Source organism: Acomys russatus, chromosome 25 (genome assembly GCF_903995435.1).
Source record: "Acomys russatus chromosome 25, mAcoRus1.1, whole genome shotgun sequence".
NCBI lineage: Eukaryota > Metazoa > Chordata > Mammalia > Rodentia > Muridae > Acomys > Acomys russatus.
In genome coordinates this window covers 51,268,618-51,294,116 of record NC_067161.1, presented here as the reverse complement: position 1 = coordinate 51,294,116, position 25,499 = coordinate 51,268,618, and the positions used below count along the sequence as shown (strand labels likewise).

Here is a 25,499-nt window from a genome sequence, read left to right as displayed (position 1 = left end):
CAACCAGCCTTCTAGCCATCTGTTGTGGCTACAGCCTCAGGCTGCTTCTCAGCATCCTGTCAGGCAGGCACTCACTTGTTCCGTGTTCCAGTGGCTTTCAGCAAAACCTTGCAACCTGCAGCCTTATCTACCCGCTTGGCCCCAGGCCTGTGGCCGGAGCAGGATCGGTTTCTGTCTCTTTCCAGGGCCTGCACTTGATCACGCAGGCCCTGCTCATCCCCTCCACCCCCTAACCCCCTCCAGACCCCCCCCCAGACCCCCACATGTATTCCCCAGTCTCTCCCCAGGACAGCTGTCCTGTCTGGAAGCTCCTTAGCCACTGAACTAGCTGACTGGCATCCAGTGACATCAGACTGGAGCTGGACCGTGGGGCTCTTGTGCTCCCTCTGGCAGGAAGTTACCCTGTTCTGTTGAGCAGCACCTCTCAGGAGTCTGTGAAGAAGGGGGTGACTTCAGGCCGTCCTCCATGGCAAGCACTGACTGTTCACCCTGAGGGATAGGGATTGCCATGGAAATAAATGGCCCAGCTGTTTAAAAAAAACAAAAACAAAAAACAAAAAAACACCAGCTGCTCTTCCCAAGGAGCAGAATTTGATTCCCAGCACCCACATGGCAGCTCACAACTGCCCAAAACTCCGCTTCCAAGAGACCTGTCACTCTCTTCTGGCTCCATGGACAGATAGACATACAGCCGGTGACACTCATACAGATATATAATAATTTATTTAAAAATTCCCACCACTTATCAATTCTGTGTCATGCTGGGCAAGCCTCATCATGAGCTCCAGTGGAACATGCCATGTTTTCCTAACCCCACCCTCAAAACAACAGCAAAAACTCAAAATTTTCTCTCCACAGTGATAAAAAAAAAAAAAAAGTGTAGCTTGTCTTTGTGGTGTTAAGAACTGCAGCTGGGGGATTGCCTTCAGTGGTAAACCTCCCCTCTGCTGTGTCTTGGCAGTGTAGACAAGCACTATGTGTCCTTCGTTTCTGGGGTGCCTAGTAGGTAACATGGCTTAGAGGTAAGCCTCTCAAACCCTCGTGAGGTGACTGGCAGCACCGGTCCCACGTTACCAATGGGACACAGTCTCGGAAGTGACTTGCCTGTGGTCCGCTAAGGCACTGTCTGTGAGGTGAGCCTGCCTGGTTCCTAAGCAGATAGGTCAGGAAACACGACAGACGACAGCACCCGCCCCCCGCCCCCGTGAAGGCTTTCCACTCATGCCTTGTGCCTTTGTCTCTAGTCTTTCTAGGCTTCCACAGCGATGAGTTGGTGGAGGGATAATTTCTGGATCATCTTAGCTGTGGCCATCATCATTGTGTCCTTGGTCCTGGGTCTCATCCTGTACTGCCTCTGCAGGTGGCAGCTTAGACAAGGTAATGATGGTGGTCTTGCCTGACGGAGGGTGGGGCGTGGGGTGGCGCGGGGCGATGTCAGTGCAGCAGACCTAGGCTCAACCCGGGTCTGTAAGGGCTGATCTCAGGTGGAGCATCATACACCTTGGGTGTGATTTCTAGCCATGCCACTAATGTCTGTCCCTGGGCCTCAGTTTCTCATTTCACACAGCAAGGGGGAGGAGCTCAACTCCAAAGACTTTAGGTAAATGCAGAGGCAGAGTTGCTGGAGCCGTGTCTGCCTGGTGCTGATATAATCTTCTCTGTGGGTCTCGAAGGGGAACAGATAGAAGTCTATAGAAAGTCAGCTGTCCTGAGCATCAAAACACAGATCCCATCAGCGGATGGGTGACGTCTCTCTGGTCTCTTTGATGAGGATTCTGCTAGGCTCTGGTTCTAGAACATTCTGCAAGCAGGACAAACTGGAGGTGGAAGGGTCTGTGGCTGGGTTGGTGTCCTAATCCCTTCACTTGAGGCCTTGCCTGGTTACTGAAGATGACCAGTTCAATCTTAACTAGGAATCTTAGCTGGGGTTGGTTACTCTTGTAGAGTCCGTGGAGTTTAAGTCATAGCCAAACATCAGGTGGAGCTTGTGGGGTCCAGCAGAGGAGGGGAGGAAGGCCCAGAGGGACCAGAGGAGTCAGGGACATACCGCTAGAATACAGCCCACTGAATCAACTGGCTGGGACTCATGAGGACTCACTGAGACCAGGAGCCTGCATGGCTAGGCTGACCTAGGACCTCTGCATACATGTTATGGTTACGTTGCTTGGTGCTCTTGTGGAAACCCTCACAATGGGAGCAGGGACTGTCCCAACCTTTTTACGTGCTTGTGGGACCCTTTTCCTCCTACTGGGTTGCCTTTGTCCAGCCTTGATGTGAGGGTACGTGCCTGGTCATATTGTAGCTTATTATGCTGTGTTTGGTTGATGTTCCTGGGAGGCTTTTCTCTGACCAGAGGTGGGGGGCAGTGGATGTGGGGAGAGGCGAGAGGGCTGGGAGAGGACACTGCAGTTTGGATGTAATATATAAGAGAATCAATGCATATGCGCACACACATGCGCACACACACACACATGCACGCGTGTGCACACACGATCTATGGTGAATGTGTTTTACCACCACAGCTGCCTTCTCTCTCTCCTGTTATCTCCACCCAGACCAGAAGCTTTCAGCCTCCTCAGACAAAGTGACTGTTTGGAGATTAACACTAACTTCAGACTATCTACAAGTGGGTTTTTCCAGTTTGCTGTTTATCTCCAGAAGCTACACACACACACACACACACACACACACACACACACACATTAGTGGTATGGTCTTAGCCCTTTAAAAAGAAAATGAGAAGTGGGCTAAGCCAGAAACATTTGCCTGCTTGCACCTCCCCGCCTGGTGCTCAGCACACTGTTCTCCAGGCATTTGCTTAAGTGAGCGCTGGAAACGCAAAGCTGCACTGGAGGCAGCTTGGGCCTGGTTCCCAACACACACTGTGATGCAGCCTTAGCAAGGGAGCTCCAGGGGTTGGTGGTGGAACTGGGATCAGCTCTGCAGTATACTGGGTAACCAATTTGGTCTTCTTTTTCCACTACCTCTTTTTTTGGGGGGGTGGGAAGTTGAGTCAGAGTTTTTCTGTGTAGCCTTGACTATCCTGGACTTGCTCTGTAGACCAAGCTGGCCTCGAACTCACAGTGCTCCGCCTGCCTCTGCCTCCCGAGTGCTGAGATTAAAGGCGTGCCTCACCACCGCCCACTTTCCATTCTCTCTTAAGTAACTAATTCTTAATAAAAAGGGAAGTATGTATTCTGAACTCCATTGCTTTTTGTTTGCTTGTTTGTTTTGCTTTGTTTGTTTTGTTTTTCAAGACAGGATTTGTCCTAGAACTCGCTCTGTAGACCAGGCTGGTCTCAAACTCACAGAGATCTGCCTGCCTCTGCCTCCCGAGTGCTGGCATTAAAGGCGTGTGCCACCACAACCAGCATCTTTTATTTATTTATTTATTCTAGAAAGGGTGTTCTGGGCTTATCACTTCTCTAACCAGTGGCTGTCCTTTAAATATATTAATTTATTTACTTATTTATTTATTTATTGTTGCTGCTGCCGGCCAAGGGTTGCCACCCAGGCTCTGCAGCCTCATGGCCAGGGTCCAAATGCCAGTGCCATCTTTACCTCTTGGCAGTTTCTCTCCAGATGTCCTGGATCTGGTTATTTTCCAAGGACTTCTCAGTTCTGAAGTCACAAGTTTCACTAATGTGCCCTAAATGAATTTGGTGGTTTTCCCCCCTTAGGCAAGAAGTGGGAAATTGCCAAGCCCTCAAAACAGACCGGAAGAGATGAAGAAAAGATGTACGGGTAAGTGGGGTGGGGGAAATCTCTCAACTTTGAGATCCATCTGCTCACAGGGCCTTTCCACCATTGCTCTGTGTGGCTGCAATGCCGCCTTTCCTGTGGGGTTGGTGAGATGGACCTGCCAGCATTCTCCATCTGCGGGAGGAGGAAGGTCTGGGGCATTGTGGGCACCGGGCACCTCTGTTATCAGCTCCTTGGCCATATTTATTCTGACACGGCATAAGCTTTGTGTCCCAGGCTCCGCCATACCTCTTCTTTAAGCAGATTACAAATGTGGTCCTCTGAAAGAGTTGTATAAAAGTGTAGCATTTGCCTCCCCTTTTAAAGATTTATTTTTATGAGTGATTTAATCTACATGCATGTCTGTGCGCATGTGTGTTCCTGATGCCCAAGAAGGGCATTTGGATCTCCTGAAACCGGAGTTATGGACAGCTGTCAGCCACCGTGTGGGTTCTGGGAACCGAACCTGGGTCCTCCAGCCCCAAGCGTTGGCTTTACTCTGTGTGTGTGTGTGTGTGTGTGTGTGTGTGTGTGTGTGTGTGTGTGCGTGCGTGTGTGCGCACGCACATAAATTCACGTGTATGTGCGTGTGTGTTTGGGAGTCTTTTTTCGCTGTTTATGCTGAGGAGTCCCCTAGGCTGCCCTTAGGAAAAGGAGTCATGAAAGACACTTACAGGACCTAAAAGTTATCTCATTCGCCCAGATCTTTGTTTGAGACGGGATTCTACCACTGGCCTAGGATTCTGACTGGCCTAGAATTCACCCTGTAGATTAGGCTGGCCGAAACTCACAGAGATCCACCTGCCTCAGCCTCCTGTCTGCTGGGATGAAAGGTGTGCCCGCCATGCCCAGCACAGCTACAGTTTAATACAGCCCAAAATGGATAAAGTTGGCAAAGAAAACAAGCATGTAGGGTGGAATCTAGGAGAAGGCAGACACAAGCCCCCAGCTGTCCTTCCCTGGTGGTTCTGGGGACAGATGCCAGCACTCAGGTGTGTCAGCATGTGTGTCAACACAGGTGAGGCATCACAGACCCGAGAGAACAGCTCAGCTGAGCCCTGGTACCCAGGGGTAGTGACAGAGAGCTGTGCCTGACTAAAGCTTCGCAGTCTCCAGCCCCTTGATACAGCATGGGACGAACAGAAACAGGCATCTGCCATAAATGATGCTATGAAGGCTACACAGAGAAACCCTGTCTCCAAACAAACAAACAAAAATAAAAACGATACCATGAGTGTAACCATCAGGAGTGGCCAAAGCCCCAGGTGTTTGAAGACAGTGGTTATCAGTGTGATATGCTACAAGCTGAGGCTTAGTCACCCAGGACCAGGACCTGGGCCAGATCCAGCCTCTGCCTATCTGCGAGAAAATCTACACTTTCCTAAAATGGATTTTATTGGGGGCTCAGAGAGGCGAACTAATGCAACCTCTCCTCGCCTAGTCTGACGCCATTGATGAGAAAGTCAATCATGCGTCACAGTGCTGGCACTCCAGTGAGAACTCCCACAGACAAAGTGTGCCCAGGAAGCACACAGCTCAACACGAGCCCATGAACTGAGCAGACAAACCCAGTTAATAGTGCCCAGATCAAGAGTGTTGGGAGGCAGGGGCAGGTGGATGGACTGCTGTGAGTTCGAGGCCAGCCTGGTCGACAAAGCAACTGGGGGCGGGGGCTCAGAGTGAGTCTCACTAAAACCTTCTAAGGCCTTCAGCCGTGGCACCCCAAAACCTCACTAGCCAGAAGGAAGCAGCCAAGTGTTTTACCATTCTGTGCTTCACATGACTAGAACGGCACATAGGACTTTGCATCTTTTACCCAACTTTCCTTCAGCGCTCAGGTGCCAATTCACCCTAGGGCCTCACGTATAACATGCCAGGCTCCTCTATTGGTCTCCAACCCCAACTCAGTGTTATTTCTGTGAGATTCATTGAGTGGAGTTGTAGACTGTTCGTTCTGCATGCTGTAGGACATTCCGCTGAGAGAGTAAGCCACGGCAAATGTGTCCCTTCTATGGTGAGTGGGCATTCGGGTGGTGTGATGGTGAATTGTATGTGAGCTCCCGTCACTGTAACACATGAGAGAGACAATCAGCTTATAAAGAGAAAAGGCTTATTTTGGCTCACAGTTTGTGAGTTTTCAGTCCGATTGGTTGGCCTTGTTGCTTTGAGCCTCTCATGAGGCAGTGCATTCTGGGAGTGCACAGTAGAACAAAGCTGCTCCTCTCATGGGAGAAGAAGAGGGGGTAAAAAAAAAAAAAAAAGAGGTGGAGGGCTGGAGAGATGGCTCAGTGGTTAAGAGCACTGCCTGCTCTTCCAAAGGACCCAGGTTCAATTCCCAGCACTCACATGGCAGCTCACAACTGTCTTTAACTCCGAGATCTGACACCCTCACACCAATGCACATAAATTAAAGTTAAATAAAATATTAAAAGAAAAAAAAGAGGTGGGAAGGACTCAGGGCCCACAGTCCGCTTTGAACATGCTTCCAGTCACTTGAAAACTTCCCCCTGTGCCCCAGTGCTTGAATTTTTCTCTGCTTTCCAACAGTGCCAGGCTGGACCTTTGGGGGCTGGTTAGCACCTGTAACAGCAGGGCTGCTGTGAACAGGCCGGCTTCAGACATCTGGACACATCTGTGGCAAATCCACAGCAGTGCTGCTGGCCATGGTGTTGATGCCTAACCTCAGTACATCTGTCTTGCGAACTGAAATACACCTGCGAGGGTGTGCCACGCCACCTGCGAGGGTGTGCTCTGTGCTCGAACAACAATCCCTGACCCTGACCGGGCTAGAGGAGAGAATTTCTTTAGGGTGGAAGAAACGAATTGCAGAATCTAGGAAGGGAAGGAAATGCCTCAGACTTGTAGGAATGTAGGTTTTGAATCTTCAACCCATTTACTCACCTTGATGCAGAGCAACCACTGACTCTCTCCCTCTGTCTCTCTGTCTCTGTCCCTGTCAATCTGTCTCCCTCTCTCCCTTTCCTCCCCCGTCCCCTGCTTCCCCTTCCTCCCCTCCCTCTCTAGGAATGTTCTGGATTCCTCACCTGGTCAGGTGCCTGCTCTACCACCCAGGGGTTCACCTTTTCTCGGGGACCTAGGTAAGCACATTTTACTTATGACAGTATTGTTCTAGGTGGGCTAATGAATGGACGGATGGATCTTGTTTAACTTACTAACAAAATACAGTAGGCTGGGTGGTTTAAACAGTGGTAAAACTATTTTCTCACAGTTGTGGAGGCTGGGATGGTATCTGGGAAGGGCTCGGCCTGGCTTGCAGAATGTGGCTTTTGTTTTGTTTTTTTGTTTTTTTTTTTCGAGACAGAGTCTCTCTGTGTAGCCTTGGCTGTCCTGGACTCACTTTGTAGACCATGTTGGCCTTGAACTCACAGCGATCCACCTGCCTCTGCCTCTGCTTCCCAAGTGCAGGGATTAAAGGCGTGTGCCACCACGCCTGGCTTCTTCAGAGCTCTGAAACTGATGATTAACCTTGCTCTCCAAGGAAATTGAAAAACCTTTGCCATCCCATTTCCTGTAAAAATGAGTTCATTTTTGGACTCCAGTAGCCAATTAGTTGTTTTGGGTTTTTTGTTTGTTTGTTTGTTTTTTGTTTTTTCTTTTTTGGAGAAATATAAGATTATTGTGGAGGCAAATCTGATTCTCATTATAAGTGTAGCTAAGGCAGCCATCACCATATTAGCCCATTTTCTGTTACTATGGCAAAATACTTGGGGCTGGGTAGCTTTTTTTTTTTTTTAAGAGGCTTATTTAGTTTGCAGTTCTGGTGGTTGAGTATCCAAACATCATAGCGCTGAGAAGCCACATCATGAGACAAGAGGGCTTCACGGCAGGAGCCCGTGTGACTGCAGGAAATCACATCTTAGGGCTGGGCAACAGAGCAAAGGGAGGGGCCGTCTTGCCTCTGTTCTCTTAAAGGTTCCACCACCCTTTCCCCTTATTTCAGTTTTTTTTCTTCATGTGTGTTTGAGCGTCTGCCCACATGTGTGGCATGAGTCCACGTGTGTCCAAAGTCCACAGGAGGGAACTAGGTCGCCTGAAGCTGGAGTTCCAGGTGGTTCTGAGCCGCTGGGTATGGCTGCTGAGAACTGAACTCAGATCCTCTGCAGAGCGTAGGCGCTCTTAACCGCTGAGCCCCACCCCTTCACCCCGGCCCACCTTTAAATGTTACTACATTGGTAACCAAGTCTCCTACACATGAACCTCAGGAGGATCACTCTTAAGTCACAGACAAACATCAGCAACCACTTTTGTTCCTGCTATAGGACCCACTCTGCAGCAGTGATTCTATCTTTGAAACCACCCCCACCATACACACACACACACACACACACACACACACACACACACACAGAGCACTTCCTTCCTTCCTAGCGCGCAGATTTGCATGCTGGCAACAGTCCTGGGCGCAGCCTAGGGTATGGTACTGGGAGGCATGCACCAACAAGTCCGTCACATCCTTGTGGTCTGGGGTCTGTGGACACCACTGTGGTCACGTAGTAACTGGCTGTGGTCCTGCTTCCTGCGTGTTTGTGTCACGGTTCCCTTGAAATGGGATCATTAAAGCATGTGGGAGTCAAGAGATCTGCCCAACGTTTGTCGTTTGTTCATGGACCTACGTGACCCTGAGATGTGTGTCATGTCTGCGGCTGGTTTTCCTCTGTGAAATGGGGAACTGGACCCTCCAGCAAGTGGGAGGGTCTGTAATGGGCTCAAAGCTCATGTTGAGCCACTCAGTCAAAATAACATCAGCACAGGTTAGCCTTGTATGTAACGGCCTTGTTCTGTGCTTTAGCCCCACAGGAAGCACCAAGCCAACCACCGACGTGGTACTCATCAGTGAAGAAAGTCAGAAACAAGAAGGCCTTTGCCACTGAGCCAGAAAGTGACTACGATGATGTTGAGATCCCAGCGAGCACTGAAAACCAACACTCTAGAAAATCCACACCTTTTTGGCAAGCTGAAAGGGGATTGCACAGTTTATTTTAGAATAATCGAGAATGGTTGGACCATAACACAAACACTTCTCAAACGCTGGAGGAAGCCGCCTTGGCTATGTGAGAGCTACAGCAGAGGACAGGACATCTTGATTTTCCCAGGGCCCCAGATGTCCCTGTTGTTCCAGATGTCACTGTTGCCCCAGATGTTCCAGAAGCTCTGCCCTGATACTCTGAGGGTCTAGCCTCTGTACTTCTGTGGAGGAGGTTTCCTTAATGCAGACCGCTGGGCCTGTGAGAATCAACTCATTTCCCAACATTCCCCTTTTGTTCCCTTGGTGAATGTGGCTCTAACCCAGAGGTTCTCAACCTTCCTGATGCTGCGACCCTTTAGTACAGTTCCTCATGTTGTGGTGACCCCCCCTGCCCCCAACTATAAAATTATTTTCTTTTTTTGTTTTTTTGCTTTTGAGACAGCATCTCTCTGTGTAGCCCTGGCTATCCTAGACTCGCTTTGTAGACCAGGCTGGCCTCGACTCACAGCTATCCTCCTGCCTCTGCTTCCTGAGTGCTGGGGGAAAAGGTGTGCGCTACCACACCCGGCTATAAAATTATTTTCATTGCTACTTCATAACTGTAATTGTGCTACTGTTATAAACTATAATGTAAACATTTGATATACAGGATATCTGATATTTGACCCCTAAGGGGATCCTGACCCACTGCTAGGGATCTTAAGTAACTTGGTATTTGACTGTGTGGAGCCGCCCTTTTCCCATCCCTGTGTAGACCGTGGCTTAAGGATGCCCGGCTTGCTTCCTTCAGGCCCCACCCACCCCTGAACCTCCTAGAGACTGTGGCTTGTCATAAGAGCTGAGGGTTCTTGTGATGCACAGGCCACCACACTATGGGAGTCTGTAAGGGGAGGAAGCGCTTTCGTTCTTGTGAAGCTGCCCTGCCCACTCACACCTCAACCCCTGTGCATTTATAGAATGTGGACCACAGTCGTCAAAGAGAATCATGTTCTTACACAAGTTTATTTCCTGTGCTTTAACAAGCAACAAAAGGCACACGTGGCCCTCTGACTTCTGTCTCCAGCTGCCTTTTCTTTTGCAGTTGGTATGCTGGCAATGGCAGGAAAAGTAGGTTTTCCCAGGAAGAGTATCCAGTCAGCACCCTCCAGCAGCAGCAGATTCAAGATGAGAATTCAGGGCTTAATGTCCTTTCTGTAACTTCCATCACATATATACACACACATATACACAAACACATATTGTTTATTTGTTTGTTTGTTTGTTTGAGACAGGGTTTCTCTGTGTAGCCTTGACTGTCCTGGACTCGCTTTTGTAGACCAGGCTGGCCTCGAACCCACAGCAATCCACCTGCCTCTGCCTTCCAAGTGCCGGGATTAGAGGCATGCACCACCACAGCCCAGCCATAAGTGTAGTTTTTTGAATGTCTAGCACACAGGGAAATATAATAGTCAGCTTAATTGCCAATGAAATTAAAATAAAAATGTTTTGACATTTAATAAATTCATTGAGCCTTGAGCTGGTACATATGATAAGACTGTTTCTCTACTGCTAGTCTGGATGACAAAATTAAGTATATCAAAGCCTCATAGAACCTTAGTGTATATTCCAGCCCCACAGCAGGGACCAACCCAAGTGACCAGCTACATAGCCACTGATTTAGAGGAGTCTAGAAATAAAAAGACAGGTTCCATATCCTGAATTCACTACCAAGGGCAATCGCGAGGCCACTGATATATTTTGAAACAGCTCCTGGTCGGTCACCTTAACCGCTTTGAACTCGTGCCACAAATCATGGGACCACAGTCCTTTCCTTTTTAAAAATTACATTTATTTCATGTGTATGGATGTCTTGTCTGAATGTATGTCTGTGTGCCATATGTGTGCTGTGTCCTCGTAAGACAGCCTTGGATCCCATGGGACTGGCATTACAAACAGTTGTGAGCTGCCATGTGGGTGCCAGGAATTGAACTCAGGTCCTCTGGAAGAGAAAAAGAAAGACAGACAGACAAACAGACAGACAGACTGACTGACTAGGGCGCTGGAGAGATGGGTCAGCGGTAAGAACACCTCCTATTCTTCTAGAGAACCACCTCTCTGGCTTTGTAGAATTCATTCACAGGTTGCAGTCTTGCAGGCACTGACTGGTGTCTCTACAATTCTCAAGTCTTGGGAAGGCCCCTCTCTCTGTGGCTGTGCTGAGCTTTACCTTAGACAGGGTTAGGGTTCCTGACCCTGACCCTGACCTTAACCCTGACCCTGACCCTGACCCTGACTCTGACTCTGACTCTGACCATGACCCTGATGTAGCTCTCTGTCTGGCTTTGAGGACATATGGGGCATCTTTTGAAACCTATATGGAAATATTCATGCCCACAGAGAAAACACTTCGCTGTTCGTGGGGATGGCACGTTGCAGGCACCCATGCTGTGCCCTGAACCACAGCTTGACCCATGGCTGAGCAGCCAAAGACCTCTGAGTCAAAAAGCAAGGAAGAGAGCCCAGAAAGCACTACACCCCCAGGGCCCTAGCATTCCAGTCTGGGAAGGACCCCAAGATCTCTGAGATGCCTTCTTTGTTGCTCCCCATTGTCCTGAGGTGAGGCGTCTCACCCTGGCGCTCTCGTTGGTGTTTTCTGAACAGGCCTTTTCATTCCTCACAACATGCCCAGGCTGAGAATGCCCCAGATTTTTAGATTCTGCTCCTGGGTTTTGTTTTGTTTTTTGGTTTTTTTTTTTTTTTTTTTTTTTTTTTTTTTTTTTCATATTTTCTACAAGCAGTCAAGATGGAATGCCAAACTCGCAGGACTTTCCTTGCCATCTGCCAAGGGCCTCGTCACCGTCCAGAACCTGAGAAAATGCCCAGGGCACAAACAGGCTAAATCCCTTGCCACTTTACAGCTAGGATCACCTTTCCTCTGATTTTCGGTGGCTTTTTTCCCTGTCCCCAGCTGATAAGCCACCAGAGTGACCTTTGATGTTCCTGTTTCCTCTGGTGCCCTGTTCTGGTCTCTCACGTGATCTCCGAGAAGACTGAAGGCTTCTCCTTCACTCTTCTTTGCGGAGTTCTTACAAGGAGCTAAGTCCCTTCAGGGTCTGTGAACAGTTAACTCAGCTTTTGTCCAACACTCCTTTCAAAACACTTCTAAGTTCTTTGGCCTTTCTTAACAGCAGAGCACTCCATTTCTCGGGGCCACTTCTTGCCCAAGCTCCTGGGCAGCCAGGAGAAGATGGGATGCGCTACTCAGGTTTCCATCACTGTAACAAACTACCTGAGCTGATCACCCGTCAAGATAAAAAGTTTATTTCGGCTCTCAGCCATCGGAGGTTCCGGTTCATAACTGGCTTCGGCCCCGTTGCCTCGAACTCACAGTGATCCACCTGCCTCTGCCTCCTGAGTGCTGGGATTAAAGGTGTGCGCCACCACGCCTGGTGTGTGTTGCATTTTTTCCAAATCTCTTTCCCTATAGCTAAGCAGAGAACATACAGATGGCCATCTGTCCCTGCAGTCTGTCACAACACCCTGCCATGGTCTTTCGGGAAGTTCCTCTGTGCGTTCACACGAGACCATTTAAACAGTGGAAATAACCTGTTACCATTTACGAAAATAGTTCTGGTCTCATGACCCAGATCACATTTTAAGAACCAAGGCCCTCAAGAAGCCCAAGGGCCTGTATGAGGTGTCCTTTGTAGTGTCATTGGCCATGAGAATGTGGACCCAACATTTCTGTCAATCAGCAAGGGACTCTCAGCTCCGAGGGAGCCACATGGATGTCGCATTTTTCCTCTCTTAGCACAGGTTAGCACAAGATGCTCAGGAAGGGGGTAGGGGGTGGGGGGTTTGGAGAACGTCAGTAAGAGAGAACTTGAAACTTGCAATTTTATTTTTGTTTTGTTTTGTTTTTGTTTTTACTTTTGTTTTTTGAGGCAGGGTCTCTCTGTGTAGCTCTGGCTGTCCTGGAACTCACTCTGTATCCAGGCTGGCCTCGAACTCACAGAGAGCCACCTGCCTCTGCCTTCCAAGTGCTGGGATCAATTCATCATTTTTACAGTCCACCCACTGAACCATCTACTTACCCCCACCACACCCCCACACGCCCAACACACCAACACCCACACCCCTTTCTTGGAGACTGTCTCTTTGTAGGCAATTCATGTCGATCTCAAATTCACTCTGATGTAGCCCCAGGCTGCTCCTTCAATCTTCAATTTTCCTGCTTCAGTCTCCCAAGTGCTGGAGGACTCCCCCCCCCACAAAAAAGGTATATTTAAGATGTCTTGACCTGAAACTACAGTCTAAAACCACAGGCTGCAAACACTGCCACCAATAGGTGAATCAAGATCTCAATAGGCTGTGGACAAGGGAACTTTACTGGTTTTAAAATGTGTATAGCAAACAAACAAAAGCATCTTTTGTAGAAAAGTATGCAAATGAAACATAAATTAACTTCACGTTTAGACTTGTTTACATCACCTTGACAGAAGCCGGAGTCGTCAGAGAGGAGGGAGCCTCGGGGAGAGCTCGTGGTGAACGCCCCCAGTTGGTCTCTGGCTTCGGTCCATGCTTCGGGAATCACTTCCTGGTGCAGATGTAATTGTCTGCCCATTCCTCCTAAAATCCCAATGTCAAACTAGAGTATGAGTCCACAGATGCCCACCATGAAAAACCAACGATTTGGGGGGTTTTTGTTGTTGTCATTGTGGTTTTAGATTTATTTTATGTTTATGAACATTTTGCCAGCATACATTTGTATACACCATGTCTATGTCTTGTGCCCCAAGGACGTCAGAAGAGGGTATTGGACTCTAGAACTGCAGCTACGGATGGTTGTAATCTACCATGTGGGTACTGGGAATTAAACCTGGTCCTCTGCAAGAGCAGCCAGTGCTCTAAGCTGCTGGGCCATGGCTCCAGCCCCTGGAACCAGTGAGTTTACTGAGCTTGCTTATGACAGAGTGTCAGTTTGGGGTTAGTGGCAGCAGCAGTGGAAAGTCCTCACCCAGCATGGGCAACAGTTTCTCCACAGCCACAGATGAAGCCTCTCTTCCTCTAACTTCCCTCCAGCCGAGGCCCACACACTCTACCCAAGATGCCGAGGCCATGTGCAATCAAAGCAGAACCGCATAAACCTGGCAGGAGCTGCTGGGCTCTCAGCTAGGCCTCAGGGAGTTTTCTCCATCCATCAACGAGGCCAGATACTCAAGGCCTTTTGCTGTTTGGCTCAGAGGCTAGCTTTCTGCAACAGTTCTCCAAACAACACACACACACAAGCACACACACACACAAGCACACACACACACACACACACACACACACACACGAGTGTATAGTGTACTCTGAGTGTATTCTCCCCACACTTCTTCCGCTTTCCTGCTTCTCCTTAGACCTGTCTGTTCTTCATACGACTTTTCTTCTACTTTTATGTTATATAATATCTATGTGAAATCCAGGATCCATAAAAATGTGATGTTTGTGTTTCTGAGGCTGATTAAGTTTGTTTAAAATGTTAATTGCACACACACACACACACACACACACACACACACACACACACACACACCATGGATATCCTCTTTTCTATCCATTCCTCTGTTCAGAGACATCTAAGTTGATTTCACAACTAAGCTTTTGTCAATCGTGTTGTGACAGACACGAACATGTGAGCACGTGGCTCTGTTGTCTCAGGGTGCTTTGGCTAAGTACCAGGAGTGCTGTAGCTGGCCCTGTGGTACGTCTGTTTTCAGTGTTCTGCAGGTTGTCCATGCTGACTCCAGGGCCTGGATCAGTACCCTTGTCTGCATCTGTTATTTTCTTTCTTTCTTTCTTTCTTTCTTTCTTTCTTTTTGAGACAGGGTTTCTCTGTGTAGCCTTGGTTGTCCTCCGACTTCCTCTGCACACTTGCTCATCGCCGCCCCCCCCCATTAAATAAATAAATAAAAGTAAAAAATTAAAAGTGCAAAAAATCACAGACTCAGAAAGTCATTGTCCTTGCCCACCACTTATGGGGTGTGATCGTTGGAAAAATAACTTTCTCTCTTCAAGCCTACTGAGTGCTCTATAAAGTGAGAGCAGTGACAGCTCCTTACTTCAGGGACAGAGGGTTGTGAAATCTGAACATAGAGAGATCCGGTACTTCCCAGCACTCAGGAGGCAGGGACAGGTGGGATCGCTGTGAGTTCGAGGCCAGTCTGGTCTACAAAGCGTGTCCAAAACAGCCAAGGCTACACAGAGAAACCCTGTCTTGAAGAAAACAGAGAGAAAGGCAAAGACAGAGACAGACAGAGAGGGAGAGAGAGACAGAGAGGGAGAGAGGGAGAGAGAGACAGAGGGAGGGAGAGATCAGTCCTCCTTAGTGTTACTGGTACATAATTCACAGGATCATTGTGAGAGTTCCATATGACACGTGTAAAATGTAAGGTGCCTGATTCTAAAACTTTCCCCCACAAATATCACTCTGGCTTTAGTCTTTCTTTCCTAAAATCTCCATTGCACACATCGCAAAGTTTTGTTTCAAGGTGTCAGGCATGGGGAAAATATGCTCAGAGTAGGCCATTGTATGGTGTCCTAATGAAATGATGAACATCCATTGGATTTTTTGTTTTTTGAGTTTTTTTTAAAGGGAGAAGGGAGGGCACGGTGCTGGCAGATATCCCTGCGGACGCTAGAGGGCAGCCACCACCCGCTCAGCTTTCCTCAGCCCACAGGGGCCAGCAGCTCTGAGTAGGAGGAGGGCAGCTCACTCCAGCTTGTGGCAGGTGGCCAAGGGTGCCCGCACTGATGGGTGGAAGGTGGGGTTGGAGAGACCCACAACCCACGACTTGGAGGACACCCTAGAAGTGGAGGTCGTCGGGGTTTTGGGGTCTAAGGTGGTGGTGCTTCAAAGGCTGTGCGATGTCAGTTCCTGGTGGAGCTGGAAGCTGCGGTGGCCTGAAAGCGATACTGCTGCTTTCGCAGATTTGGGGGCCCTAGGCTGGACTCCCTCTGAATGGAAGGAAGGGACCCTACTTGGTATCCTTAGATCAGGAGAGGCAGAGGCCATGGAGATGGAAGACAGAGGTGTGAGGTGCACAGGGCTGGTCTCACTACACCCTGCCCAGGACCTTCCTCAGCCACCTGCCTGTCCACGTCTGTTACAGTTCCTCTGTTGGTGTCTCATCTGGGCCCACAGTCAGCAAACAGGCATAGGTTAACTCTGACTGGTACCAATGCACAGACGTCTGCTGAGACTAGGGTAAAACCACACAGATGAGCTATAGGATTCAGACAAACTGCACTACCCCCAGGGGGCCCAAAGGCAAGAGGAATTTAGACAGGGCAGTGCGCCATGATCATACCTGTGGGAGACAGTGCGTCTGTCCCAGAGGGGAGCCAGAGCCATCCTACAGCGTTGCCAGCGCCAACTTTGGCAATGCTTCCGACCTGCACCGAATCAGTTTGGTAGGGATGATGGCTGAGCCATCTCTCCATGCTGGGAGCCCTGGCTTTTTGTTTTTAATTATCACCCTGGCTGGTATTTCAGGGCTGAAGGAGACATAAACCTATTTTTTAGGGTCCCAAGGGTGGGATCGGAACTGTCTTGTGAAAGAACAGGTTAATCCACTAGAAGACCAAGCACACTGGTGCTTGATTGTTGCCATCTGAAAACATTCCGTGAACAGACTCTGGGAGGAGATATATAAATGAGCCCAGACGCCGGGTGGTAGCGGTACATTCCTTTAATCCCAGCACTCGGGAGGCAGAAGCAGGCAGATCGCTGTGAGTTCGAGGCCAGCCTGGTCTACAAAGCTAGTCCAGGACAGCCAAGGCTACACAGAGAAACCCTGTCTCAAAAAAAAAAACAAAAATAAATAAGATAAATAAATAAGAACTGGAGGCAGGGCTTTTGGAGACTTGGGATAGTTTTGGTTGTTCGTTGCTGCACTTAGAGACGCTCCTAGAGAGAACCGCTTGAGGGAAGGAAAACTTCACAACTCTGTGACTCACTCAGTCACTCAACCAAACATTTAACACCATGAACTTTTTAAAGCTGTACTTAGCTAGAGCTATTTTTAGAAGGTGTTGTATTCAACATCCTTCACTTTGCAGATGAGAAAACTGGAGACCAGGAACTGAAGGGACGGCCTGAGACAACAATCCAGGCCTGCTAGGTTTTACCTGCTGCAGTTCCTGTTCCCACTACCCTACCTCAAACAAGGGGACATGAGAAATGGAGGACACAGAAGACAGAGAAAGATGTTGGGGCTGGAGAGATGGCTCAGAGGGTAAGAGCACTGTCTTCTCTTTCAAAGGTCATGAGTTCAATTCCCAGCAACTACTTGGCGGCTCACAACCGTCTATGGTGAGATCTGGTGCCCTCTTCTGGCCTGCAGGCGCACAAGCACATAGAACACTGTATACATAATAAATCTTTAAGGTCAGGCAATGGTGACGCACGCCTCAAAATCTTCCAGCTAAAATGAACATGGTAGCATTACTGAAAAGGCAGGAAGCTTACATCTTTTCACATCGTGTGGGAAAGAATAAGCCTTGTCACAGGTGGGAGCAGTCTTGGCGGGCTTTACCCTTGGGGCACCCCATGAATACCTTGTGACAGACTGAGTGGAGCCATCCTGGGTCTGGAATTCAGGAAGCAGACCTGGGAACCCCACCTGGACTATTGTCTTCTAATGGACCCTCACCGGGAGAATGAGACGGTCCTTCCCACGTGACTCAGGCAGTTGCAGAAGAGAGAACAACAAAGTCAGCTGGGCGAGAAAGCGTGAGAGCAGCGGACCGGCTGGACCAGCACGCGGGCCAGAGAGACACCTAAAGACCTGTCCCGTGGAACGGCTACCGGAAGGTTCACTCTTTTGTCCCTTTAACCTTTTTCCTTCTTGTATAAGCTAGTTGGGTTGTATAATAAAGTTTAATTGCTAAGAAACAGAGTCAACAACATCGGCTAGCATCCTTATTTATCTGAACAGGGTCCCATGAAAAGGAAACTGTTTCTAGAACAGTGAGCCAAAGCCTGAAAACCCAGAGGAAGACGGACACACAGTTGAGGCCAGACCACTGGGCACGGGCAGAAGAGATCCAGCAGCAGCTGTGCTCGCTGCAGAGCTGGGCGCTGACTTCCCAGGAGTGTGCCACGTGCACTTGGTCCCTGCTGCTGCTGCTGTCATCCTGTCGGGAATGAGAGCGTGTGGCCTTTCTCCGCCAGACACCTGGCCATGGTGGTAAGCTGGATAACCTGACCAACCAGGTTTGGCCTTTCCAACATTTGCGCTCTCATGACCACCCAGCTGGAGATGTGACAGCTTCTTCTTGCCTCTCTGATGGACATAGGACGCTTAAAAAAAGAAAGGGGGGTAGGGGAGTGCTCCATGGCTAAGCAGTGGACATGAGAATATGTCATGACTAACATCTCAGGGGACACTGAGTCAACACAGTGGCTCTGAGGAGCAGTGAATCCTGTCCCCACCTTTCACAAAGAACAACAATTTAAGCTGGACACATGTGCAGACCCCTGTGGAGAGGGAGTGGAGGAAGAAAAGAAGGGCAGAGGAGAATTAAGGCCTGAAACACGTTTATGATTTAATTTCGTACACTGAAACTTGTCAATAAATAGTCCACAAAACTGCCTTATCCCTTCCGGCCACCTACTGACACGGGACTCTGTGCGGACAGGGAGGCCTGGCCTCCCACGTCATCTGAGAACCTGTGCACAGAGCACGTGAGGAAGTCTGCCGTCAGCCTCCCCACGCCGGCCTTCCTGGTGTGGAGGTCACTCCACACAGTGGACGCTCTGGTGGCGGAGGAGGTGAGAGCTCCGGCTAAAGGTCTTCCGGCACTCCCGACACTCATACGGCTTTTCTCCAGTGTGGACTCTCTGGTGGATGGTGAGCTGCGAGTGCTGGCTGAACGTTTTCTCACACTCGCCACACTCGTAAGGTTTCTCTCCACCATGGATCTTCTGGTGGAGCAGCAGCTCAGAGTTATCCCAGAAGGTCCTTGCACACTCACTGCACTGGTGGGGCTTCTCCCCAGCGTGGATTCTCTGGTGCACTGTCAGGTGGGACGTCCGCCTGAAGGCCTTCCCACACTCAAAGCACTCGTAGGGCTTCTCCCCGGTGTGGATCCTCTCGTGTCTAAGGAGCTCCGAATTACCCCGGAAGGCCTTCCCGCATTCTCGGCATACATAGGGCTTCTCCCCGGTGTGGATCCTGACGTGTCTAATGATCTCTGAGTTCTGGCCAAACGTCTTCCCGCACTCGTTGCACTCGTAGGGCTTGTCTCCCGTGTGGATTCTTTGATGGCGGATGAGCTCCGAGCTCTGACCGAAGCCTTTCCCGCATTCGTTACACAGGTAGGGCTTCTCCCCGGTGTGGATCTCTGGTGTCTGATGAGGCCCGAGCTGTGCTTGAAGGCCTGCCACACTCACTGCACTCGTGGTATCTCTCCTCGGTGTGAATCCTCTGGTGCTGGATGAGCTGCGAGCTGACCCGGAAGGTCTTCGCACACTCGTTACACTCATAAGGTTTCTCGCCAGTGTGGATTCTCTGGTGCAGGATCAGGGCTGAGTTCTGACTGAAGGCTTTACCGCACTCTTCGCACTTGTAAGGTCTTTCCCCAGTATGGATCCTATGATGGTGGATAAGGTGTGAGCTCTGAATGAAGGCCTTCCCACACTCGCTACAAGCGAAGGGCTTCTCTCTCGGCGTGGATCCGCTGGTGCCGCCGAAGGCTGGAGTTAGTTCCGAATGTCTTCCCACACTCTTTGCATTCGAAGGGTTTTTTCCTCCACTGTGAACTCGCGTGTGCTGGATGAGGTGTGAGTTCTGACTAAAAGCCTTCCCGCATTCTTTACACGCGTGAGGCTTTTCTCTCCGCCCGGAGTCCTCGGTGCTTTCGTAAGCTCCATGCCAGAGAGACGGCAAACGCGCCAGGCCCCCCTGCCGCCGGGTCTCCCCGGCACACCACCCCGCGCCCGGGTTAGGGCCCAAGCCTCCCTCCCGCTCGCTGTTGTTCTGGCCTTTCCCCCTAAGGAGGACTTCTTAAAGAGAGTTAACCCTGATGCACAGTCTTTGTCCTGGGACACATCTGCTCTATGATCTCTGCCGATGACTCTCTCAAACGTCCCTCTAGTAAGTCTGCTTCATTCGCTGCGCCAAACTCACGGCCTTGGTAACCCTCCAGGGCAAGTTTTCCTACTGTCAACCCACCACGAGGCTCAGATTCTTCAGAAATTTCTTCCTTGGGAAGCACCTCCCTTTTCTCAGTCCCCATATCACAACCTGAAAGGAGAGAGGGTTAGCATGTGAAGCGGCTGTGTCCCCTCTAAATGACACGCTGGTGGAAACACAGGGCTTTGACACAGTCATGTGAAGACTCAGGGCAGCGCTGACACCTGAGCAAAGACACAGTGCTGTTGTGTGCATAGTAGGTGTGCTGAAGAGCTGATTCTGACTGAAAGGAGTAAGAAAAACCATCGGAGGCAGAGCGTTGGACAGGAGAAGGAAATTATGGCAGAGACGCCAGCAAAAGCTGAGTAACAGTGAGTTAGGGGAGAGCTCAAAGTTGGTAAAGCCAACACCTAGAGAAATCAATGCCCTATTACCAGAAGGCTCTATGGAAAAGAGCAAGGAAATAGGAAAGTGACATGTTAACAGGAATAACGTTTAAGATGAAATAGCCACACAGCGTTTAGCAAGAGGGCATATTCTTAGATCACCCAGCAGGCCTGTAGAGCACAGCACAGAGGGGCTGCCCACTCAGGGCTGACAGGACAGAGGGGCTGCCCACTCAGGGGCTGACAGGACAGAGGGGCTGCCCACTCGGGCTGACAGGACTTAGGCCAGAAGCAGCGCGGAGCACCTTCTTGGTCCTTGCATGCGGACACAGGGAGGGTAAGTGTGCTGAGCGGCACAAGCGCTCTGACTAGAGAGCGAGCCCCTGTAGGACTAGCTCTGCCCTGCTTGCCAGCTGAGCAAAGGCCAGGCTCACTGTCTTGTCATGTGGGACTCACTTCTGGTGGCAGGGACAGTGAAAGTCCCAGGACTACTGTATTAGTTACAAGTAGGCTTGACTTCATATATGTATACTTTTTTTTGAGACAGTGTCTATGTCCAATCTAGAGTCAAACTCAGGGTTTTCCTACTTCTGCCTTAGGTTACTAGGATTACAGATGTGCAACACTATGTCTGAATATAATATATTTTTTGAAACAGGGTTTCTCTATGCAGTCCTGGCTGGCTATCCTAGAATTCACTATGTAGACCAGGCAGTCCTTGAACTCAGAGCCTGTGCCTCCGCCTCCTAAGTGGTGGAATCAGAGACACATACCACCATGCCTGGCAATAATGTTTGTTTTAAAGAACATAATTCGGGGCTGGAGAGATGGCTCAGCGGCTGAGAGCACTGGGTGTTCTTCCAGAGGTCCTGAGTTCAATTCCTGGCACCCACATGGCGGCTCACAACTGTCGGTAACTCCAGTTTCAGAAGATCTGAAACCCTCTCACAGACATGCAAGCAAAACACCAATTCAAATAAAATAAATATTAAAAATAATAATAAAGAACATACTTTTTTTTTTTTTTTTTTGGCTTTTCACAGACAAAAGTTTCTCTGTGTGGGCCTGGCCATCCTAGACTTAGTTGTAGACTAGGCTGGCCTTGAACCCACAGCAATTCACCTGCCTCTGCCTCCCAAGTGCTGGGATTAAAGGCAGCGGCCACCATGTCCAGCTAAGAACCATAATTCTAGTTAAGACATTAAATCATTTCTGTATTGCATAAAAGAGGCAGGCATTGTGGGGTTGGGACAACAGAGTAGTTGGGCCCCTGGCTCTTTCCAGCTCAGGTTCCCAGTCTTAAGAGTATGCTGTACTGCCTGGGGGGGGGGGGGGGGGCGGGGAGAGAGAGAATGAATGTTGGTATATGCATAATCTATGTTATGCTCCAGGACCGTGATTTCCCAATAGTTTCATGTGCTTCCTTTACATATCAGTATTTAATTGGCCAGTTTGGTCAAATGAAGCTGAGGAACACACCACACACACAATAATAAATCCAAAAGTGACACTCATGGGGCAATGAGATGGTATGGAACTTCACTCTTTAAAAAAGTAGACTTGGAGGACGGGTGTGGTGGCACACACCTTTAGTCCCAGCTCTACAGAGGCAGAGGCAGGTGGATCGCTGCGGGTTCCAGGCCAGTCTGGGCTACAAATCCAGTCTAAGACAGCCAAGGCTACACAGAGAAACTGTGTCTCAAAAACCAAAACCAAAAACAAACAACAAACGAAAAAGCCAGAACAAACAAACAAACAAAAAGTAGACTTGGAAAGGCAGGTGGATCTCTGAGTTCTAAGTCTGAGGGAGCAGAGTGACTTCCAGGACAGCTAGACTAAACAGAGAAACCCTGTCTCAACAAAATAAAAGCAAAAAACAACAAAAGTAGACTTGGCCAGTTGGTGGCGGCGCATACCTTTAATCCAGAACTTGGGAGGCAAGGCAGGAGATCTCTGTGAGGCTGAGGCCAGCCTGGTTCCTACAAAGTGAGTTCCAAGACAGCCAAGGTTACACTGAGAAACCCTGTCTCAAAAGAGAGAGAGAGAGAGAGAGAGAGAGAGAGAGCGCGTCTCACTATACAGTACCTCTGGCTGGCTTAGAACTCACTATGTAGACCAAGTTGGCTTCAATTTTACAGAGATCTGCCTGTCCCTGCCTCCCGAGCACGGGTTGAAGGCGTGCACCACCACTCAGAGCCGTTAGCTATCTTCTCCATCCATGGTGTCATGTCATCTGGGAAGCACTGTCTTACATAAGTACCATTCCATTGTCTTTAATCTCAACACTTAAGAGGGCAGAAGGAAACAAATTTGAGGCCACTTTGGGCTACACAGTGAGATGCCGTGTTGAAAAAAAAAGAATTACTTATTTCCACAAGTAAAGTCTCTCAAATGCCCAGGCAAGAATGGTTTCAGCAGCTAATACTTCATTGTCTATGTGTTCCTATCTGACCTTCCTTTCCAAATCTTCATGTCTCCTAGAATTTCTTATTTTACAGTTTTAGTTTTGACAGGTTTCCTCCTCAACATTCTAAACATTAAACCCAAGACTCTAGCACTCTAGCACTAAGCTGTGTGGCCTCCAGTCCTTTTTTTTTTTTTTTTTTGGTTTTTCGAGACAGGGTTTCTCTGTGGTAGCCTTGGCTGTCTGGACCTCACTTTGTAGACAGGCTGGGCCCTCGAACCTCACAGCGATCGCCTGCCTCTGCCTCCGAGTGTGGGATTAAGGCGTGCGCCACCACGCCCGGCTTTTTAAAATTTTTCAATTTATTATTTATGCAGTATTCTGCCTCCATGTGTGCCTGCATGCCAGTAGAGGGGACCAGATCTCATTACAGGTGGTTGTGAGCCACCATATGGTTGGTGGGAATTGAACTCAGGACCTTTGGAAGAATAGACAGTGTTCTTAACCTCTGAGCCATCTCTCCAGCCCCCCCCCCCGCCTCCTTTTTTTTTTTTTTAAGAGAGAGTTTGTAGTACCAGCTGGCCAGGCTGGCCTGGAACTCACAATGATCCACCTGTCTCTGCCTTCCAAGTATTGGAATTAAACGCATGTGTCATCACACCCTGTTTACTGTTTATTTCATTCTACGGCAGGCTCCCACCACATGCCCAAAGCTGGCCTCCAACACAACGCTGCTGCGTCAGCCTCCACGGCACCTGGGACTGCAGACAAGCAGTATCATGTCCAGCTCAACATCTTGTAGGTTTTGTCTGTTTTGTGTTAAACAAAGTCAGCACTTGGGAAATCCATACCTGTACAACAAGATATGGAAAATCACTTGATGGGAGCGGGGTGTGGTACCCATGTCTGTAACCCTAAAACTCAGGAGGCTCAGATAAGAAACACCAATGTGAAGGCAGCCTGAGCTACACAGAGGCCCTATCACAAACAGACAAAACTAACAAAGGAGAGAGGGACTCAAATTCACAGAGTCTCCCACAGTATTATCTTTACTTTGAATTCTGCCAGTGACATAATAATATTGTTGTTTCTAGGTATCCTGTCACATAGAAATCAGAGCCAATCTCCACTTGAGTAACTTTCTCAGAGACAAAGCCACACATGAAACCTCATTCTCACATAGAAAAACTCCCAGGGCCTAGCTGCATAGTGCCGAGCCTCATTTCCGGTCTTCACGACTCCCATCTCCTTACTAAATCTGCACCGAGCTATCCCGAGGACGGAGACTGCTATCTGCGGAGGGAGGCTAAACACAGTTGGCTTTCTTGTTGAGGGGTGACAGGCAGACCTCTAGAACAGGGTCCTCAACTCTGCAAACCTGGTCTTGTCTTTGAAAAGGCATGCTAGGAGAAAGGTCTCAGAAACCTCATTCAGAAAGTTGACGCACACACCTATGAAGGCACAGTAACTCAGGAAAACACCTGTGTTTTTAAGGCAGTGAGCTGATTTCCATTACTCATCCGGCACAAGGCCCTCCCCCTCCTCCAGCGCCCAGTGACACCTGCAGGAAGAGGCGCTCGGCCAGCTTTCCACTAGCCCGGGTCTCACGGCTTTTTCTGAACTACAGTTTCCATGTTGCTTCCTGTTTGTTGCTGTTCACAAGGCCTTCAGGATGAATGCTTTGCATAGCTCACAGTGTCCTCACGACACAGCCTGTTTCCTCTCCCCGCATCCTCCCTCACATCCTCCGAAAACAGCTGGCAGCTGCAGGTGTGCTCAGCCTCCTGCGGCCCAAACACTGCCCATTCTTTAAAACTATTCCCATTTCCTGGAATACCGCTGCCCAACTGTGCGTCTTCAAGATGCAGCTGGCGTAAAGCACAGTCCCCTCCACTTTCTTGCTGATCTGCAGGCCCTAACAAACGTTATCCCCACCCCACCCCACACACAGGGTCTCTCTGTGTAGACTTGCCTGTCCTGGACTCACTCTGTAGACCAGGCTGGCCTCGAACTCACAGCAATCCGCCTGCCTCTGCCTCCCGAGTGCTGGGATTAAGGCTAGTCTGGTGTGGTGGCACACGCCTTTAGTCCCAGCACTCCGGAGGCAGAGGCAGGCGGATCGCTGTGAGTTCGAGGCCAGCCTGGTCTACAGAGTGAGTCCAGGACAGGCAAGGCTACACACAAAACCCAGGTCTTGGGGTGGGGAGGGGAGGGCGGGGCATACATTACTTCTTCACACAACCATTATGTCATTGTATTATTCGTTTGGTTTTCTCTAGCCCATTTGTTCCCAGCCTTCCTAATGTTTGAGCCTTTAATAGCCATGTTGTGGTGACTCCCAGCCATAGAATTATTTTCATTGTTTTTGGAAGGTTAACTGGTGATGGGGATTCTGTTCTTCTTTGTACCTAAAGACCAGAGCAGTGACTCACATATAACTGGTATCAATTATTTATAAAAATACACCCTTAGCCCACCATGGTGGCGCACACCTTTAATCCCAGCACTTGGGAGACAGAAGCCAGTGGATCTCTGTGAGTCCCTGGTCTACAGAGTGAGCTTCAGACTTGCCAGATACATAGCCTGACTCTATGTCAAAAAATCAAACTAAAACAAAACAGAAAGTTCTTTCTTACGAGACCCTATTATCTTCCTCCTCTGGATCAAGGGAACTCCTTTAATTTTGTGCTCAGTTAGGTCTTTATTATTATCATTATATTTGCTCAATTAAGTCTCCATTATTATTGTTGTTGTTACTTTTAATTATGTGTAGATGAGTGTTGCCGCATGTACACATAAATGCAGGTGCCAGGGGAGCCAAA

The 25,499-nt window shown here is 49.2% G+C and overlaps 1 protein-coding gene and 1 pseudogene across 1 annotated transcript; one reads left to right on the top strand and one right to left on the bottom strand.

Moving 5' to 3' along the window:
* Positions 1-1,211: 1,211 nt before the first annotated feature.
* Positions 1,212-9,111, top strand: Scimp (SLP adaptor and CSK interacting membrane protein). Its single transcript, XM_051167631.1, has 4 exons — positions 1,212-1,377; positions 3,681-3,744; positions 6,766-6,839; positions 8,552-9,111. The coding sequence occupies exons 1-4, from the start codon at positions 1,266-1,268 to the stop codon at positions 8,743-8,745; spliced, it is 444 nt and encodes a 147-aa protein (XP_051023588.1). The 5' UTR covers positions 1,212-1,265; the 3' UTR covers positions 8,746-9,111.
* Positions 9,112-18,471: 9,360 nt separating this feature from the next.
* On the bottom strand, positions 18,472-19,990 carry LOC127208558 (zinc finger protein 3-like; annotated as a pseudogene).
* Positions 19,991-25,499: the final 5,509 nt, after the last annotated feature.